General features: G+C 40.2%; 1 protein-coding gene across 2 annotated transcripts in view; it reads left to right on the forward strand.

Annotated features, from left to right (window-relative positions):
* The window catches only part of RBBP5 (RB binding protein 5, histone lysine methyltransferase complex subunit), a 27,632-nt gene continuing 7,191 nt past the window's right edge, over positions 1–20,441 (forward strand). The window contains exons 1-13 of one of the 2 annotated variants that reach the window (XM_084866140.1): positions 1–189; positions 8,650–8,675; positions 9,519–9,691; positions 11,676–11,816; positions 12,546–12,708; positions 14,116–14,225; positions 15,479–15,598; positions 15,687–15,840; positions 15,937–16,008; positions 17,104–17,221; positions 18,320–18,389; positions 18,764–18,993; positions 19,765–19,842. In XM_084866140.1, the coding sequence (XP_084722266.1) occupies positions 171–189; positions 8,650–8,675; positions 9,519–9,691; positions 11,676–11,816; positions 12,546–12,708; positions 14,116–14,225; positions 15,479–15,598; positions 15,687–15,840; positions 15,937–16,008; positions 17,104–17,221; positions 18,320–18,389; positions 18,764–18,993; positions 19,765–19,842 (1,474 nt within the window). In that variant the 5' untranslated portion in view covers positions 1–170. Of the gene's footprint in view, positions 190–8,649; positions 8,676–9,518; positions 9,692–11,675; positions 11,817–12,545; positions 12,709–14,115; positions 14,226–15,478; positions 15,599–15,686; positions 15,841–15,936; positions 16,009–17,103; positions 17,222–18,319; positions 18,390–18,763; positions 18,994–19,764; positions 19,957–20,441 lie in introns of both variants that reach the window. The other variant, XM_084866139.1, reaches the window with a different exon arrangement.

Below are 20,441 nucleotides of genomic sequence, written 5' to 3' on the forward strand. Positions count from 1 at the left end.
GGGAAGGCGGGGGGAAGAAAGCGGAAGCCGAAGGGTCTTCGAAACCAGAAAGTCTCGGGAGCCAGCGCCGGGCTCGTACCAGCGCCCCCCCTTTTAGACGCAGTCTTGGAAGCCGGCGGGGGGAAGGCGTCGTCGCTGGAGCTGAGATCAGGCGTCCAGAGTTCTCAGGGATGAACCTCGAGTTGCTCGGTAAGGAAGGCTATGGCTGCGGCTTGGAGAAGAATCCTTTGGTCCTGGAAGAGAGGGAGCCGGGGCGGGAGGGGATTCAGGCTGCAACCTGCGGTACCTAGTTCTGCTGTGGGTCCCCGGGCGCTCCTGATGTGCAGCAGCAGCAGCAGCAGGAGGAGGAGGAGGAAGAGGAGGAGGAGGAGGAGGAGGAAGAAGAAGCCCGGCTTCTGCCCAGGCGGAATGCATTGCCTTTCCAGAGGCTACTCTCTCGCTAGTTTTGGAGTGAGAGGGGCAGTTTGTGACTTAGTTGCGATGACAAGAACCACAGGTGCTGCAGTGCCTCAGAACGGGCAGGACCAGAGTAACTGGAGAAGAAGGAGTCGGAGGAAAGTGAGGCTTGAGGTGAAGCTCTGAAGACTTGTCAGGGGGTTGGGTGTCTGGACAGGTTACATCTTTTTGTAGAAACAAGTCAATGGCACAGTTGGCCCTGGAACCCAGTTATCCTGACTTCCTATTTGAGCCCCGCAGCTGCCAGGGACGGTGTGATGTACACTAAGGTGTGAACTACCGAGGTGGTTGCCTTTTGTCCCCCTGATGTTGAACCATTTCCTCTCTTCCCCTCACCCAAGTTGTTTAAAAACTGGAGGCTTTCATTATGTGTTTAGCATGGTAGCCTAGGGATGTCTGAGTTTCCAGAACTAAAACGAGTTGCTGTCTTTATGGATATATTTCTCTTTAAAAAAAAAAAAAAAAAAGAAGGAAAAGAAGAAACCGGTTTGGCTCAGTGGATAGAGCCTCGGCCTGTGGACTGAAAGGTCCCAGGTTCGATTCCAGTCAAGGGCATGTACCTTGGTTGCGGGCACATCCCCAGTAGGGGGTGTGCAGGAGGCAGCTGATGGATGTTTCTCTCTCATCGATGATTCTAACTCTCTATCCCTCTCCCTTCCTCTCTGTCCAAAAAAAATAAAAAAAAATAAAATAAAAAAATTATATATATATATATATATATATATATATATATATATATATTATTTATTTGTTTAAATCAGAAGGTGGTTTTGATTGTATAAAGGGGCTACAAAGATTCTTAAGAAATAGGAACGAATGCCTTTGGGCAGGGGAAGAAAGGTTATTGTGAACAAAAAGCCTGCGGAGGACTTGGGAGTTTTGTGTGGACATTTAAGATCAGTAAAACATTGGCAGACTGAAATATGACGGAATGGGGAGGAGAGCTTCCTAGGAAGGTGGGATTGAAGACATCAGCAAGAGAAGGCCTGAAGAACTAGGCTGCTGGACCAGGTTGTGGGTTCTGTGAGTCAAAAGAAGGTCAGGAGATGGGGTTGGTGCCCCCAGTTTTGTGGAGGCTCTTGAAGGCCCAGCTGGAAAGTCTGAGCTCTCTAAGGAAGGTATGGCAGGTCCATTGGAGGGTTTTGACCTGGTAAGTAACTCAAAGCGTCGGATTTCTTTTTAAGATTTATCTGACAGCATTGCTTAGTTGAGTCTTGGAGGGTGTAAAATCAGATTGCAGGGCTAAAGTAGGTGAGGGATATAGAAGGCCTGAGCTAGAAACGGAAAGAAGAGGTATCCGGGAAGCAGAGCTGATAGAATGTGAGAATCAGTGGCTTATGGCCGTGTGGTGCTGAAGGGGAGGAGAGACAGTGAAGAATGATGGGAGCCAATAGTGGTATTGCTGATAACTTAAGGATATTGGTAAAAGGCAGCATTTGCATGTTGAGTGTGGATCTTTGGTCCAGGAGATAGGGTAGCATCTATGAGAGGGATTTGTCATCTTCCTACAGGTGGGCTCATTGAAACCTTGCGAGTAGATGAGACCAGGGAAGTAAGTGAGAGGGCAGAAGAGAAAACTGACAAGGACAGAATCTTGGACAATTACCTATATTTAGGGGCTAGGAAGAGAAATAAGTGATGATAAAAAGTTAACTAACAGTTATATTATAGTACTTACTGCGAGCTAGGCATATTTTTAAGTGCTTTCCACATATTTATCCATACAGAGAAGCCAGTTGTAGCGCATTTGAGGCTGAGAGTTGGAAAAGGGCTGCTCTGTTTAGTCCTTAAGCAGCTTGGGGACCCCTCGGCAACCTGAGCAGCAGGAACCAACTTACCATGATTTTAGGAAGGTGGGGGAGACAAAATGGAAGGAAAGAGTTGACCCTTAGTTTTAAAAACTAAAATATGATAGGCTATTACCTTCAGAGATAGCACATGGGAAAGTGGTTGTTTTTGTTTGTTGTGTGTTTTAAATACAGAAAATTCCTGAGGGTGAAACCTAGGAAGGAATAGTTAATATTGGAAGGTTATGCAATTTAAAAGAAGGCTGGGCCCTAACCGGTGTGGCTCAGTGGATAGAGCGTCGGCCTGTGGACTGAAAGGTCCCAGGTTCGATTCCGGTCAAGGGCATGTACCTTGGCTGTGGGCACATCCCCAGTAGGGGTGTGCAGGAGGCAGCTGATTGATGTTTTCCTCCCGTCAATGTTTCAAATTCTCTTTCCTTCTCCCTTCCTCTCTGTTAAAAAAAAAAAAATAATAAAAAAAAGTATATGTGTGTGTGTGTGTGTGTGTGTGTGTGTGTGTATGTATGTATATATATATATATATATATATATATATATATATGAAAATAAAAGAAGGCTGGGTCTGCCCTGGCTGGTGTGGTTCAATGATTAGAGTGTGTGGGAGGCAACTGGCCACTGTGTTCTCTCTCACATGTATATTTCTCTCTCTCTCTTTCTTCTTCTTCTTCTTCTTCTTCTTCTTCTTCTTCTTCTTCTTCTTCTTCTTCTTCTTCTCCTCCTCCTCCTCCTCCCCCTCCTCCCCCTCCTCCTCCTCCTCCTCCTCCTCCTCCTCCTCCTCCCCCTCCTCCTCCTCCTCCTCCTCCTCCCCCTCCTCCTCCCCCTCCTCCTCCTCCTCCCCCCCTCCTCCCCCCTTTTCTCCTTCTCCTCCAAAAATCTATGGAAAAAAGTATCCTTGGGTGAGGATTAACAAAACAAAAAAGGCAGGGTCCAAAAGGTACAAATCTCTATGGTGGTGACTGAGTTTTAAAGCAGGAAAGTTGGTGTTACAGAGAAAAAGGGAAAGGAGCAGAAATGATGTGATTGTGGGAGCATGCTAAAGGACATCTGGTCAGATATAGGAAATGGATGACAATGTGTTCTTAATATGGACACTCAAGATACTAAATCTGGCCGAAACCGGTTTGGCTCAGTGGCTTGGGGACTGAAGGGTCCCGGGTTCGATTCCGGTCAAGGGCATGTACCTTGGTTGCGGGCAATATCCCCAGTGGGGGGTGTGCAGGAGGCAGCTGATCAATGACTCTCTCTCATCGATGTTTCTAACTCTGTATCTCCCTTTCTCTCTGTACAAAATCAATTAAAAAAAAAAGATACTAACTCTGCAACCACTTTTTGAGCCTTTGAGGTGTGTCTGGCAGTATACACTGGAGATACAAAGTTACATGAATTTTTCAAACTTTTCTCACAACACACAATAAACATGTATTTTCTAACACAACCCATTATTTAGACTTATATATATATTTAACAAAGTTTTTCAAAATTATACTTAATCCTTGTTAATTGTAAGTGTCCTCTGGTATCTGCTAATCTATTAAAAAATTGTGACTCATTAGTTGATTTATCCATTTATGATAAACATTTTTTGAAAAACATTGAAATAAGACAGCCTTTGCCCTAGATAAATATATAGACCTAGGAGAAGATAACTGTGTATAATATGGAACCAGCTGAAAGAATAATCAATTCTGCATTGTTGGAGCTGTCAATAAAATTTGGGGATGATTTTACAAGAGGAAGTGCCTTTTAACTGAGACAGTAAATATGAAGTAGGATTTTTCCAGAGGGACAGTTGGAGAGGTAATTACCAGCGCAGAGATCAGTGGTGGTAAAATATGTGCCATATGTTCAGGAAATGGTGAGTAGTTTATAGCTGGTGCTTAGGGTAGGCTATATAAGGTTCTAAACTAAGTGCTGATGGAGAGGTAGGCAAAGATAAACAGGAAAATATTGGCTGAGACCAGATTGAAATTGCTTTTTTAAATTATTCTTAGGCCCGGCCGGTGTTGCTCAGTGATTGATCGTTTACCTATGAATCTGGAGGTCTCCGTTTGATTCCCGGTCAGGGCATGTGCCCAGGTTTCAGCTTGATCCCCAGTGTGGGGCGTGCAGGAAGATTCTCTCTCATCACTGATGTTTCTATCTCTCTCTCCCTTCCTCTCTGAATTAAATAAACTCAATAAAAATATATTTTTAAAAATGATTCTTAGGAGTTTTATATATTGTTTAGCAAAGGATATTTTTTAGCAGTAAGTGAAATGAGATTTGAGGCTTACAAAGTTGATTGTGGCAACTTTATGAAGTGTTGAGGGAGGCAAGACTGGAGCCTAGGAAATGTGATTATGATAATGATGGCATTGGATTGGCGTGGGTGTAGTGGGTTCAGTGATCTAGACACCTGCAAGTTGCATTTCTCTAAAAGAAATGCCACCAGCTCAGTCATCACTTGTTAGATTGAGGAAGCAGGATGGAAACTGTTACTCTGGACCTAATTGCTACAATCGGGAAGAATTGGTTGGCAAGTAGGAAATTATAGGAACATTGAGAGGAAAAGGCCATGAAATTTTAGTCATGATAAGTCTTTAAGGAGGGGATGGTCAGCACTTAGGGGTGGGGAACCTTTTTCCTGCCAAGGGTCATTTGGGTATTTATAACGTCATTCATGGATCATACAAAATGATCAACTTAAAAATAAGCCTATATATTTGGTCACATACTTAATGAACTCACCCCACATGCCTTGGTGAATATCAGGAGACTGGGAGGAAGGGGCTGGGAAGGCCTGTAGCCCAAAGGCAGTTTGGAAAAAGGGTCCTGGTAGGAAGAGAAGGGTTTGACCTGGGTTTATTTCTCTTTGGCATTCATGTCTTTGGGCATTTCCCCCCCTAATGGTCTTTAACCAGGCCTAAGGAGTGCCATGGTGACAGAAAATGGTAGCTGGAGGGAGGATGGAGACTATAAAAGTGGTCCTGAGCGTTCTGAGGAAAGGCCTTGTGCTCTCCTAACCCTGCACGATGGCATTCTTGCTCCGACTCTTTAACCAAAGTGTCCCAAACTAGCTTAGTCTTTTTGTGTTCACTTTCTCTTTGTGTTCCTTTAAACTCCTATTATACCCGTTTACCAGGATGAACCTCAAAAAAAAGAAACCCACCCAAAACATAAAAATACAAAATCAGAGGTAACGTGTTTTAATGCAAGGTAATCATGCATTAAAATGGTCCTGGGTTCTGGATTCTCTCAGATTTCTTTTGTGTGGCTTCCCCTCCTCCCAACACAGCCCAAGTCACACTCGGTTCCTTCCTGAGTGCTGTATGTTTTTAGGTTATGTTTTTAGATTTGTTTTGTTTTTAATTTTTATTATTATTTTTAATTGATTTCAGAGAGGAAGGGAGAGAGAGAGAAAGAAACATTAAATATGAGAGAGAATCATTGATTGGTTGTCTCCTGCACACCCCACACTGGGGATGGAGCCCATAACCTGAGCATGTGCCCTGACTGGGAATCTAACTGTCACCTCCTGGTTCATAGGTTGATGCTCAACCTCTGGGCCACGCTGGCCAGGCTTGGTTTTAATTTTTAAATAAAATTTTATTTGTTCTCAACCATGTGGACATAAAGCTATATTATTGATTTGGGAAAATGTATATATTGTTAAAGAAGCAAATCACATAATAATGTATGCACATTAGATAAATCAAGAAAATTACCCTTTTTGACAATTAGTTACCTTGAATTTCATCTTTCTTTTGGTTTTCTTAACTATGGGGGCCTGTGTTTTTTTGATGTTTTCTATTAATTTTTTTTTCACTTTATTTATTTATTTATTTATTTATTTTTTAATAAGTTTTTATTTTTCATATTATTACAAATGTTCCTCCCCCCCCCCACCATTGCTCTCCTCCACCAGGTTCCCACCCCACCCTCTGCCCTTTCCCCTCTCCCCATTGTCCTCATCCATAGGTGCACAGTTTATGTTCAGTCTCTTCCCACGCCCCCCTCTCCCCTTTTCCCCAAGAATCGTCAGTTCACTCCCCTTCCATACCTCTGATTCTATTATATTCAACAGTTAATATTGTTCATCAGATTTTTTTAATTTCCTTGGTTTTTAGATTCACTTGTTGATAATTACGTATTTGTTGTTCATAATTTTTATCTTTGTTTACTTTCTCTTCTGAAAGAACCCCCTTCAGCAATTCATATAATTCTGGTTTGGTGGTGATGAACTCCTTTAGCTTTTTTTTATTAGTGAAGCTCTTTATCTGGCCTTCGATTCTGAGTGATAGCTTTGCTGGGTAGCTTATTTTTGGCTGTAGGTTCTTGCTATTCATCACCTTGAATATTTCTTGCCATTCCCTTCTGGCCTGCATGGTTTCTGTTGAGAAGTCAGCTGACAATCGTATAGGTGCTCCTTTATAAGTTACTACCTTCTTTGCTCTTGCTTCTTTTAGTATTCTCTCTTTATCTTTTGCTCTTGGAATTTTAATAATGATGTGTCTTGGTGTGGTCCTCTTTGGATTCCTTTTGTTTGGAGTTCTGTGCGCTTCCTGGACTTGTAAGTCAAATTCTTTCACCAGGTGGGGGAAGTTTTCTGTCACTATTTCTTTCAGTATGTTTTCGATATCTTGCTCTCTCTCATCTTCTGGAACCCCCATAATTCTGATGTTGGTTCGCTTGAAGTTGTCCCAGAGGTTTCTTACATTATCTTCAATTTTCTGGATTCTCTTGCCTTCTAGCTTCTGTGGAGGAGTGTCTTCTGGCTCTTTATGTTCCAAATCTTTGACTTGATTCTTGCGATCTTCCCTTCTGTTTTTAGGACTCTGTAGAATATTTTTTATTTCAGACAATGTATTCTTTATTTCTTGTTGATCCCTTATCATTTCTTGTTGACTCCTTATTAATTCTAGTTGATCTCTTTTCATATCCTCATAGGCCTTATCCATCTTTTCTAGGAAATTCTTGAAAAACCTTATAAGCGTAGATTTGAACTCTATATCCAGACGCTTTTTGTCCTCCATTTCTTTCGTTTGTGATCTATTTTGTTGTCGCATTTCGCAGTTACAGATGGGACTTTCTATTAATTTTTTTAAAGGACAAAATTAAAGTGGTTTTCAGACTTTTTTTTTTTTTTTTTTTTTTAAATTAGAGGGAGAGGGGGGAGGAAGAGGGAGAGAAAAAAAGAAATTTCATTGTGAGAGAGAAACATCTGTCTGTTGTCCCTGACCAGGGACTGAACCTGCAGTGGTGACCTTTCTGGTGCACAGGACTATGTCCAACCAACCGAGGACCACACCAGCCAGGGGCCAGACTCTTATTGTTTTTAATTAGAGCAGATGGCTTCTTTTTTAAATAAAATCTTATTTGGATGCCTTACATGTAAAGCAGCTTTCTTGAACCTGTAGTTCTCAGTGTATAGTTTAAAAACCCTTGTAATAAAATCTAAGTAAATACTGGCAAAGATGGTGCTGCTGCTGAAATTAAACTTTTAAAAATATATTTTTATTGATTTCAGAGTGGAAGGGAGAAGGGAGAGAGATAGAAACATCAAGGATGAAAGAGAATCATTGCCCCCTGGACACCTTCTTCTGGGGATCCAGCCTGCAACCCAGGCATGTGCCCTTGATTGGAATTGAACCCAGGACCGTCCAGTCTGCAGGCTGACACTCTATCCACTGGGGCAGACCAGCTAGGGCTGAAATTAAACTTTTGACTAGCAAGTGGTCTCATATATATAGCTTGAAATGTTTATTACTACTAATGTTTAAATACCAAAACCAAATTTAATAAAGAAAAAGCAGTCAGGGATTTTTGTACCAAAATGTTGTTTGCTTAATGTGCTTAACCAACTGCCAGATTATGTTACAACCTAAATGCTATTAATAAGGGGAATGATCACTGCTGGTGGCTGTTGTTAACAAAGATTTTAGAGAATAGTTGGGACTTAAGATAATTTGACTGATTTGATTTTTAAAAGTTTGTTATTTAAAAATAAGCATAATAACATCATTACATGTTTACATAAATAACATATTTTTATGGAAAATAGCTACTTTACAACAAAATAAAATTTAGTGAGAAGAGTGGCATTGTTTTACATTTTTACAAATCTCTGTAAAGTTTGCCTAAATAGAAGCTGGCAGTTGTCTTACATCTGCTTCTGCATTCACTCTGTTGCAATATCATAGGTCATACAGCCTCAGGAGAACTCATCTATAGACATGAGATAACGGGGATTAAAAAAGCAAGTATCCTCTTGATATAATGAAAATAGGAAAGGGCTTCAGTTCTCCATCCACATTTTGCAGGTCACTGCTACACACCATTCATGAGCTGTAGGATCCGTGGTATGTCACATGTGTTCCATCAAATCTCTTTCTTTGCTTTGTTGCAGAGTCCTTTGGGCAGAATTATCCAGAGGTAAGAGTACAGTATTGTGATTCTTAGGAACATGATAACTCGCTAGCTCTTGTGTTTGAGTGGGAAATGCACCTTGATCTTTTTTTTTCTTTTTTTTGACAAGTATTAAATGTGATGATATATCTTTTGCTATAATAAGGAACTAAATGTTCAATTTTGAGTGGGGGAGGCAGGTAGGCAGTTGGCTGGAAATCTCACCATAATGTAAATATTATAGTTACTTTCCCTTTAAATTAAAAATGACTGATTAAAGGATCGCAAACAGCACCATGACCTGTATATAGATTTTTTTCTAGTTTTGATCAGTGTTTTTTACATAGTAATAAATCAATTTGTATGCTCTAAGTGTGCTTTATTTTTTTAAATGTAAAAATGTTTTGTGTAATACTTGGAATATATTTCATTGTAGCAATGATTATTTTAAATAGCTAGATATTAATATAATATAATTTATTTGGCTTTTCTAATGTTATACATATAGGCTGTTCTAGGGTTCTTGTTTTAAATTATTTTTCTTGGGATAAATTAAAAAATATGATTACTGGGTCAGTGGGATGACTCTTTCAATGAATCTTGTTATATTTGACCTAACTGACCTCCAGAGTGTGTGTACAAAGCTACAGTGGTAGTGTAAAGGATTGATCCACACCTGTTTCCAAAAATTCTGTCAGCTTTTTTTTCTTTCTTCATTTAATTGATACAAGAACGTAAGTAGAGATTATTGTGGTGTACAGCATGATTTAAATTCAGGAGAAGTGTCTATAGATAGTAGAGAACCTTTACAAACTAATTTGCACATCTCGGTATTATTGTCTGTATTCTTGTGTTCATTTTAATTTTTAGGAAGCTGATGGAACTTTGGATTGTATCAGCATGGCCCTGACTTGCACCTTTAACAGGTGGGGCACACTGCTTGCAGTTGGCTGTAATGATGGCCGAATTGTCATCTGGGATTTTTTGACAAGAGGCATTGCTAAGATAATTAGTGCCCATATCCATCCAGTCTGTTCTTTATGGTAAGGAATTTTAACATTACTATGTTTAATATGAGTTAAAGTAGGGGGATGAATGATGACTGTGTAATTGGCAATCTTATTGTAGACATTTTAATATTTAATATTACTAATCCAGCCACTAGTAATGTAATTCCTCACAGCTGATGTTGTCCTTGAACCCATGTTGTCCTTCAAGTCCCTTTGTAATGAGAAATTTAGTGTAATATATGGATTTGTAGAAAGCTCTGTCTGAGAATATTTCAGTACTGAAGAGATATTTACTGTTTGTAGCTGTCATAATGTTTGTGATAAAGATGTTTCATTAAAAACAAAAAATCTTGGGTAGGAGAAAAGCTTGGAAGTCATCTAGTCCAGCCTTATCCAGGTTCTTGATTCCAGCAATTTTAGTTATCCAAAGCATGTCCATTTCTTCATTGAACTGTATAGTTATTACGGCTTTCTGTCAGATAATTTGAGTTGAACTCTGATTTAATATAAATTCCTATTGATTACTTCATTACTTTCTGAGATGACTATTTAGGAAATTTTATTTTGGCACAGCACTTCTTTTAAATGAACTTGGGGCCAAAAAAAGCTCCTAATCAAATCTAAATTTACTAAGCAGTAACATATTTCCTTTTGTCTAAGTAGAAGCAGCAGAAGTATTGTAAAGTCCTGGGCTGGGGGGAGGCCTGAATCCCAGTCTAGTTTTGGCCACTAATGAACTGGTGTTTTGGGGCAAGACTTTTCGCTAATATACAAAGTGATAATATACAAACATCACCAGCCTGGGTGATCTCTTATGTCCCTTCCAGCTCCATTGCTTTTCATTTCTTTTTTATTGTTTTGTTTTCATATAAAGACTCATTTTTAACAGCTTTATTAAGATACGAGAGGCCTGATTGTGCACATTGGAAGGAAATTAATTAAAAGGTGGCCAGTGGGGAGGGACTGGTCGAGACTGGCCGGACGTGCCCTGGAGCCAACCTCCCACGGCCCTTCCCTGACCAATTGCATCTAGGGTGGCACTGGGGCTCAAAGGGCGTCTATGGAGTGAGCAGGGTCCCTCGGCCTGGACTGTGGGTTCGGGTCAAAACGGCAGTCCATCATCCCTTGAGGGGTCCCTGAGTGCGAGAGGGCACTCTGCAAAGTTGCTGTTGCTTGGCAGCTCCTGTGTTGAGCATCTGCCCTCTGGTGGTCATTGTATGTCATACCTACTGGCCCTGCTTAGCCTTTTATATATAGATTTTAATTCAACGGTCTCCTATGGCTAGTAACTATTATTGTTCCTGTGTTACAGGTGAGGAGATTGAAGTTTAGAAAGGTATATAAATTGCCATTTTTCTTGGGATTTATCTTCTATAATTGAAATTTTGTAGCATTAAGTGGAGGCCTGGGCCAGCCAGGATGTGCGGAAAGCTTGGCTTCCTCCTTCGCCAGGGAAACCCAAGCTTCCCTTCTGCTCTCTCCATGGCTGCAGCCATCTTGGTTGGGTTAATATGCATAATCACTCCTGATTGGTTGGTGGGCATGGCTTGTGGGCGTAGCAGAGTGATGGTTAATTTGCATATTATTATTTTATTAGATAGGATAACAGATACTTTATTATTTGTTTAAGCTCTGAAGGTGCTACTGCAGGAGCAATCAGAAAACTCAGATACTCCCTCTCCTCCCCTAAGAAAATAACCTGTTTTTTGTTAAATCAGCACTAAAGGGTTCACTGATTGTAGACTAGTAAATGCATGTTTTTTACAGAGCCACTTGTAGTGTTACCTTGAATTGTTAAGTGCTTCGGTTACTAGATATGAAAATGTCACAAAAACATTCTTATTTATTGCTTAGTTGGGAAAGCTTGTTGTAGATTTGAATATATATTTAAAAAAAAGAAATATTGACCTGTGCAATTAGGGCAATATATATGACTCAAGCGTTTTTGTCTGTTAAGAGTGGTTTGATACACTTTACCTTACAACATGTGCTAACTTACTCTTTTTTTCCTTCTCAGCTGGAGTCGAGATGGCCATAAGCTCGTGAGTGCGTCCACTGATAACATAGTGTCACAGTGGGATGTTCTCTCAGGAGACTGCGACCAGAGGTTTCGGTTCCCTTCACCCATCTTAAAAGTCCAGTATCATCCGAGAGATCAGTACGTTCAGTCTGAGCTGTTCTTCCTGCGGTGGGGTCTAATTTTACATGGATTAGCTCCAGGCTCATGGCAATTTCAGTTTAAGGTTTTGGAAAGCAAATTCACACATCCCTAGACCTTCCACATAAAAAAGTCTTCCTGAATAGGTTGGCTCTACTAAATATATTTTAAGGAGAGTGTTGTATAGTGAAATGCTGGCCAAACATAGGACTTTGGAAATGGACAAAGATAGGAATAAGTATAACAACTAGTCCTTGACCTGCCCTTCCCACTTCCCATTTTTGGATTTCTGTAGTAGAAGAAATCATCCAGTATTAAACTGCACTTAAAAAAGAATTACCTGATCATTCCGTTACCCAGACATTCTCTGGGTTCTCTTTTAGTCAAGTTCTCTTTACGTACAAAGGCTGTTATATAAAGCTTTATCGCTCACAAATTGCAGATATGCATGTTACGTGTCCATAAATATTATTTTTACATGGTTTTAATATTTTACTTAATTTTATACATATTTTACTAGTTTGCTACATTTTTATTTTTAGTTATTACATTTTATTTTGTCAAGGTAGGATTCCATAACTTTATTCAGTCATTTCTCTATTATTACATAGTTAGATTTTTAGGCTTTCACTATACCTATTCAGTGTGCTTGGGCTAGAAGAGTAGGTGAGGGTATCAACCTTCTGATACCAAAGCAACAGCCAATGTACTATTCATATTTTTAAACAGGAACAAGGTTCTCGTGTGTCCCATGAAATCTGCTCCTGTCATGTTGACCCTTTCAGATTCCAAACATGTTGTTCTACCGGTAGACGATGACTCGGACTTGAACGTGGTTGCATCTTTTGATAGGCGAGGGGAATATATCTACACAGGAAATGCAAAAGGCAAGGTAAGCCTAGGATCCAGCCTAACACCCCTCAGTCATCCTGTGCTTTGGCTCGTTTCACGTGTGCTTGTGCTACTTCCTTTGAAATTTCTTTTACCCCCACTCTAAGCACGCCTCCTGCACATGCAGCTTATTTTTCTCTCTTGCTTAATAATTTCTCTTCTTTGAGTTTAGAGTGGTCAGAGATTATGTGGCCTAGAAAAAGATGGAAGGGCCTTTACTGGGTGCTATTAAGGAAGGATCATTTCTTTCTTTCTTTTTTTCTTTTCTTTTTTTTAATATTTTTTATTGATTTTGTACAGAGAGGAAGGGAGAGAGAGAGTTAGAAACATCAGTGAGAGAGAGTCATCGATCAGCTGCCTCTTGCACACCCCCCACTGGGGATATGCCCGCAACCAAGGTACATGCCCTTGACCGGAATCGAACCCGGGACCCTTTAGTTCCCAAGCCGACGCTCTATCCATTGAGCCAAACCAGTTTCGGCCGATCATTTCTAAATTATAAAATTTAAAAGTCACATTACTGCTGGTGAAAATACTTAGTTCTGCAAATATTGTATAATTCAGACTTGCTTAACCAGTAGTTTGGTAGAAGTCAGGTTAGATGAGTGCTAAGGTAACTTTTAAGCTTAGAGTTTGTAGTTCCATTGGGCTTCTTGATTATCTTTTTTTTTTTTTTTTTTTTTTTTTTTTTTTAACTAGGACACATGGGCTAGTATAATTTCATTGCTACTTTAGAAAGTGACAATTTTTAAAAATTATAGTAAAAATCATATAAAGTACATACAACATAAAATATAGCACCTTAACCATTAAGTGTATAATTCATGAATATTGAGTACATCCAAATTGTGCACCCATCACCACCATTCATCTTGCAAAACACTAAATAATAAGTCCCTACTCCCTGCTCCCACGTCCCTACCCCACCTTCAGCCCCTGGTCACTATTATTCCATCTTTATGAATTTGGCTACTCTAGGTACCTCATATAAATGGACTCATATAGTATTTGTCTTTTTGTGACTGGCTTAATTCATTTAGCATAATATCCTTAAGATTTATCCCTGCTCAGCATGTGCCAGAATTTCCATCCTTTTCAAGGCTGAATGATATTCCATTGTATGTGTGTACATTTTGTTTATTCATTCTTCTGTTGATGAATACTTGGGTTGCTTCCACTTTTTGATCATTTTGATTAACACCAAACATTCTCTTTTAAGAATAGATTAAGATACTGTCCTTTATTTCAAGAGGTGAAAGAGAATCCCAGTTAATAAAGTTGAATACATGAGAATAAAAATGTTTATATTTTTACCTAGTCTCTCCCAGTTTTAGAAACAAGCCAGATCCAATTATTGTCAGTTACGACTACTTACTTTTAACTGTTTTTTTTTTTTTTTTAACTTTAGATTTTGGTCTTAAAAACAGATTCTCAAGATCTTGTTGCTTCCTTCAGAGTAACAACTGGAACAAGCAATACCACAGCCATCAAGTCAATAGAGTTTGCCCGGAAGGGGAGGTGAGATCTTGTCTTTTTGGGGACAGTTTTAATTGAGTGGAATGCAAAAATACATTGATTCGCACTTTTGGGGTATATTATTCTTAAAATTTTGTAAAAGTTTACTTTAAAAATGGTTATTAGAGCCCGGCCGGCATGGCTCATCGACCTTTTAACTAAGAGGTCATGGTTTGATTCCTGGTCAGGGCACATGCCTGGGTTGTATGTTCGACCCCCATTGGGAGGCGTGCACGAGGCAGCCGATCAGTGATTCTCTCTCATCGTTGATGTTTCTATCTCTCTCTCCATTTCCCTTCCTCTCTGAAATCAATAAAAATATTTTAAAAAATGGTTATTAGAAACTATCAATATCTGGTTCTTAATTTTACTGCATTGAACCAGCATTTACATCTTCGTTATCAGGAGGTTATCAGGCAGTTCCTTTACAGAAAGGATATCTGAGTGATATGTGCTGGAACCAGTGCCTGGCATGTGGTTAGCACTGAGTAAAGATTAGCTATTATTATAATTAGAATAGATGTCACAGAATTCACAGAGTAACTAAACATATGCTTTATTCACATAAAACAATCCTGTTTACCCCTTTAATTTCCAATGTTTTTCTGGTAAGTTTGGTTATCCAGCTAGAAGTAGACATATCAACAGAGACAAGAAAAAATAGGTTGTCAATAAAAGAGGTAACAGTCATCCTATTTCATGTAGGAAACCATACATGATTAGGGGACATTCATGTTCAAAATTCTCTTTAATTAAGAAAAGGTTTCTCAGTAAAGTCTGGAAGAAGAGTGTGCAATAATATATTTTAGACAGGTTTCTAAAGTTATTAATAGTAAAAAACAAAAGGAACATTTTAAATTGAAATAGTTTATGAACTCATTAAGAAGAATATATTTTGAATAAAATAGGCTCGAGAAATGAAGTATTTATATAGATCTAACTGTATTCTTGGGAATTCAAGCTGGTTTCAGTTTACAGGTCTTGGATCTCAGTCAGTACGGATGATTGGTTTGTTAGTTTGCACATGCAGGGTTCAAGCATACATAGGAGGCATATAATATATCTTCACTTCAAATTAAATTTTGGTTTGGAATGTGACAGGTAGATGCATAAGTATTAGAGTACATTACTTAGGTCTTTACTCAGTTTCTCCCCAATTTATTAGATGTTTTATGATACTGTCCTAAGTAACAGGTTGTAATAGAAAATGTTAACGGAAACAGATTCCTGACTTGTGGTTTTTCTCCTTTCTGCAGTTGCTTTTTAATTAACACGGCAGATCGAATAATCCGAGTTTATGATGGCAGGGAAATCTTAACCTGTGGGAGAGATGGAGAGCCTGAACCTATGCAGAAGCTGCAGGACTTGGTCAATAGGTGGGTAGCAGAACCTAGAAGAATGTGCGCTGATTCATGACCTGGGCTGGGGTTCTAGTTTTCCTTGGGTGCTTTCTTTGTCCTTCAGGACCCCGTGGAAGAAGTGCTGCTTCTCTGGGGATGGGGAATACATAGTGGCAGGGTCAGCCCGGCAGCACGCCCTGTACATTTGGGAGAAGAGCATAGGCAACCTGGTAAAGATCCTCCACGGGACAAGAGGCGAGCTCCTGCTGGATGTGGCTGTGAGTAGGATGAGCAGTTGCTGTTGTTGCTTCTGTAACACAGGCAATCATGGGTTCCTTCTTGGAACTGATTTTTCTTTCCTTTATTACATTTAGTGGCATCCTGTTCGACCCATCATAGCATCTATTTCTAGTGGAGTGGTATCTATCTGGGCGCAAAATCAAGTAGTAAGTATTTTTCTGGTTTAATTACTTTGAAACTAGAAACCCCCTTTTTTTTTTAATCAAAGAATTTTACAAATAGTACACTAAAAATTGCCTTATTTACTTTTTTGCATATGGTTCTTTTTATTTATTGATTGATTTTAGAGTAAGGAAGAGGGAGATATAGATGGAAATATCAGTGATGAGAGAGTCATTGATCGGCTGCCCCCTGAACACCCCTACTGGGGATCGAGCCAGCAATCCAGGCATGCACCTCGACTGGGAACAGAACCCTGACCTCCTGGTTCATAGGTCGATGCTCAACCACTGAGCCACACCAGCTGGGCTTGCATATGAATCTTGTAACCTAATTAAATAGGTTCAGTGCATCTAGATTTGCCTTATTTTGATGGGGTGGTCTTGGGCAATAGCCAATTTACTAGTTGTTTTTAGCGAGAAGTCTAGTGGACTTTCTACTACATTTTTCTGTTTCTTTATCTGAGATAGATTATTCTTTTGCATTTTTTTTTTTCCAGCTCAGTTTCTGTTTTACATCTTGGTTTTATTTTAAACACCTTTCATTATATTTATAATCGGTGTACTCATAATCAGTCTAATAATATATGAAAGATTTGAAGATGTTGGACCCTAGAATTTTCTTTATTTACTGCATTTTTTGAGTTATAAAGCAATATTTGTTAACACCTTGAAGAATGGTTGATTAGCAGCCTATAAAGTGTATAGAACTCTGGTCATTGTGCCTTCTTTGCCTTTTGGGGCAGTACCCAGGAAGTGTGGGGTGGAGGTTTGGGTTTTGGATTATTGCTTCAATGAAGAAGAGTAAGTGGGAGTTGGAGTTGGTTTTACATCTTAAAAAGATTAAAGATGACATTGTTTTTTTTAAAATGAAAGAACTACAGTTAATAATAACTTGGAATATTCAAGGTAGGAAATACCTTAATTTAGTAAAACCTATCGATACGCGATTTTCATTATCCATCAGATTTGATCTCCGAATTCTAAGTTGCTTTCATGTTTAGATCTTTCACTTACGTGATTAATGGCTGGAGCACAGACTGTTGCTTTCTCAGACGGCTATGTACTCTGTTTGTGGCGCAGGAAAATTGGAGTGCCTTTGCACCAGACTTCAAAGAGTTGGATGAAAATGTCGAGTACGAGGAAAGGGAATCAGAGTTTGATATTGAAGATGAAGATAAGAGTGAGCCGGAGCAGACAGGTAATATTTCTTCATTGCAGATAGTATTCTCAAAAGAAAACGGATTGCTTTATTTAGTATTCATCCTTAATTTGTGTTGAGAGTTTACTTCATTTATTCTAAAATGTCTCCTTTTTTTTAATTGACTAAGCGCTTACGTGGGCATTATCACTAGGATTCACCCACTCTCTTAACATTTCACTCTGCATTTCCTGATTAATTACAGATGGTTAATTGAGGATTTACCTGTAGCACTTAGCAGAGCTCCCACACATGCTGAGTCTCAGCTGTGTCATGTGTTGTCTCTCCTTTGTCAGTAAAGTGAAGGTAAAGAGCTCGGCTCTAGAGCCATACTGTATTGGGAAAAATACATATTCCTTAAACCTGAATGTCCTCGTGCGTATAAGAGTGGTGATAACAGAGCCAGCCTTTAGGGTTACGGGGAATGGGTGAGGTTCTTCACCGGAAGCACTCAGTAGAGTGCCAGGTCTGATAGGCATTCTCGTATGATCGTGATCATTGATATTTTTCTCTATCTTCTGAACTTCCAGGTAGGAAATTCCTTGAGAATAAAGACTTGACTTTTTATCCCCGTGGTGTCTAACACAGGGTTTAGTTCTAGTGGGGGTTTCAGTGTGTGAATGCTTATTCTGCCCAGTTGGCACTGTCAGTGAATAATTAATGCCACGGATCACCTTGATGGTGCTGGAATTAGGTCCCTATTTTGTATTAGTAGGGAGCTTGCACACCTCATGTGTGTTAGCAGGACCACGGGGAGTGCAGCATGTGCTGGACAGTATTGATATTATCTAGTTGTGTTCTGTGAAGCTTTTACTGGAGCACTTACTATGTTGAATTGAAATAACCTGTTAATGTCTGTCTTCCCAATTAGACTATGAGGCTTTTACTGAAGAACTGTTCCCAAGTTTCTCAGTTTCACTGTAGGCCCCATGCCTGTCACATGGTGGCAATTAGCACGTATTTGTTGAATGATTAAATAAGTGAATTGTTTGCTTCTCCTCCTTCTTTTCTTCTGAATTTCTGTTTATGAAAATCATTGAGCCACGAGTGAAAAGCAGTTTTGCACTTTCACACCTCTGCTGTGTGTCTGTCCTGCAGGGGCTGATGCTGCTGAGGATGAAGAAGTGGATGTCACCAGTGTGGACCCGATTGCTGCTTTCTGTAGCAGGTGAGCCACCTTGGGGGCTGGGCCTCGGGACACTCCTCCTCTTCAGTTCCCCGTGGCTGGTCCTTCAGTCCCATCTGCGTATTAGCCCCAAGAGATAGCTGCTTTTGTGTACATGAAATCCTCTCCTTTCTCCCTGATAGGAAATCTAAAACCAAAGTAATTCATTTGTGCCATTTAACTTTTCTACTGATTTTATTAACCATGCTGTCTGATTTCTTTTATTCATGCTGGCTTTCTTAGAATTCCAGATCCATAGAGGTGATTCTGTTCTAGAGGAAGGGTTCATAGAAGTAATTCTGTCTTAGAAGAAGGGTTGTTGGTTTAAGCAACTTTCTCTTTTTTTCCAATTCCTTCTCCGATCTTATTCCAAATAGCGATGAAGAACTGGAAGATTCAAAGGCTCTATTGTATTTACCCATTGCCCCTGAGGTAGAAGACCCAGAAGAAAACCCTTATGGCCCCCCGCCGGACGCAGTGCAAACCTCCTTGATAGACGAAGGGGCCAGTTCAGAGAAGAAGAGGCAGTCCTCAGCAGATGGGTCCCAGCCACCTAAGAAGAAACCCAAAACCACCAACATAGAGCTTCAGGGCGTCCCAAATGACGGTGAGCCGCCTCCTTTCTCCGGTGCCTGATAGACCCACTTCTTACTCTTCGCACAGCCTGGCAATTTCCCGTGTCTGATTTTCCCCTCAAGGATTTCCCCATGCGTCTTTACAGCTTTTAATGATTTCATGTGCTCCCACTTCTCTCTCAAAATGGGGAGATTCTGCCCTGTGTACTTTGCCTAAGATGACATGACACACTGTAAGTCTTCTGACATCTGGCTCTGAGCTTGTTTCACTGTGCCACCGTTTCCATCACCGCTGCCGCCCCGCCCCTGAAGGGTTTATTAGGTGGTAAAGTACTAGTCAGACTCGGACAGTCTTCTTTCCTCCTGCATACTCTTTGCAGTCTGAGTCTGGGAGCCTTAATAATCAGGTGGTTGAGTCAGGATTCTTCCCTGGGATTCTCTAGTTCCAGAGCCCATTTTCTCTCTATTCTCACATGACATCATGGTTGTGTGTATTCCTGTTCTGCTTGGTGTGTACAGTGTCAGTGTGTCTTTCAGCTACTTTTCCCTTTAGAGCTGCCGTGGCTTAGTGCAAACCACACAGGCTATCTGGGTCCTTTGGCCAAGCAACTATTTCTCAATTAGTGGCCATTCTTTTTATAGTTTTATAAATAATAAAGCAAATTTTTCTCTTCGTGTTAGTGGATCTGGGACATAAGGGCAACGTCGATTGCTCCTGGATAGGCGGCGTGCCATGTGCCTAGTTGGGGTGCTGGGGCTGGGGGTGAACGGATTCCTTCCCATGCCCGTCTGTCCTTTTACAGAAGTCCATCCACTACTGGGTGTGAAGGGGGATGGCAAATCCAAGAAGAAGCAAGCAGGCCGGCCTAAAGGATCAAAAGGTAAAGAGAAAGATTCTCCATTTAAACCGAAACTCTACAAAGGGGACAGAGGTTTACCTCTGGAAGGATCAGCGAAGGGTAAAGTGCAGGCGGAACTCAGCCAGCCCCTGACAGGTAAGGACACATTGGGAGCGCTGTCTGGCTTGCTTTGTGGCCTTGCTTTGTACAGCCCCGACTCCGTGTGCCTGCAGCGTTTTTTCTTCCTTCTTCCTTTTTCCAAGTGGCAGCTTTTCTCTGAGTTTTAAGCTTCCAACAAGGGCAGGCGCAAACAGATTTGGCTTAATTCCGTGGCTCTCAACTTGGGTCCCTAAGTAGGTTTCAAGGGTCTGCATTCCCTTGATATTATGTGAATGCAGAATATTGTATGAATATCTGTGTGGGGAAGATGCCCATACCTTTAATGAGATTTCTTATCAGAATTCATGACCCGAAAAGGGGAAACAACCCTTAGTTTAATTCATTCCTTCATCTGTATTTGTTCTTAGATGTTTGTTTTGTCTCAAATGAAAGAGCCATGCAGATAACCAGAACTATAAGCTTGCTTTATATAGTCCCTGATTATTTAACCGTGGCCTCTCTCTCTCTTTCTTTCTCTCTCC

This window comes from Pipistrellus hanaki (assembly GCF_964339955.1).
Source record: "Pipistrellus hanaki genome assembly, chromosome: 18".
Classification (NCBI taxonomy): domain Eukaryota; kingdom Metazoa; phylum Chordata; class Mammalia; order Chiroptera; family Vespertilionidae; genus Pipistrellus; species Pipistrellus hanaki.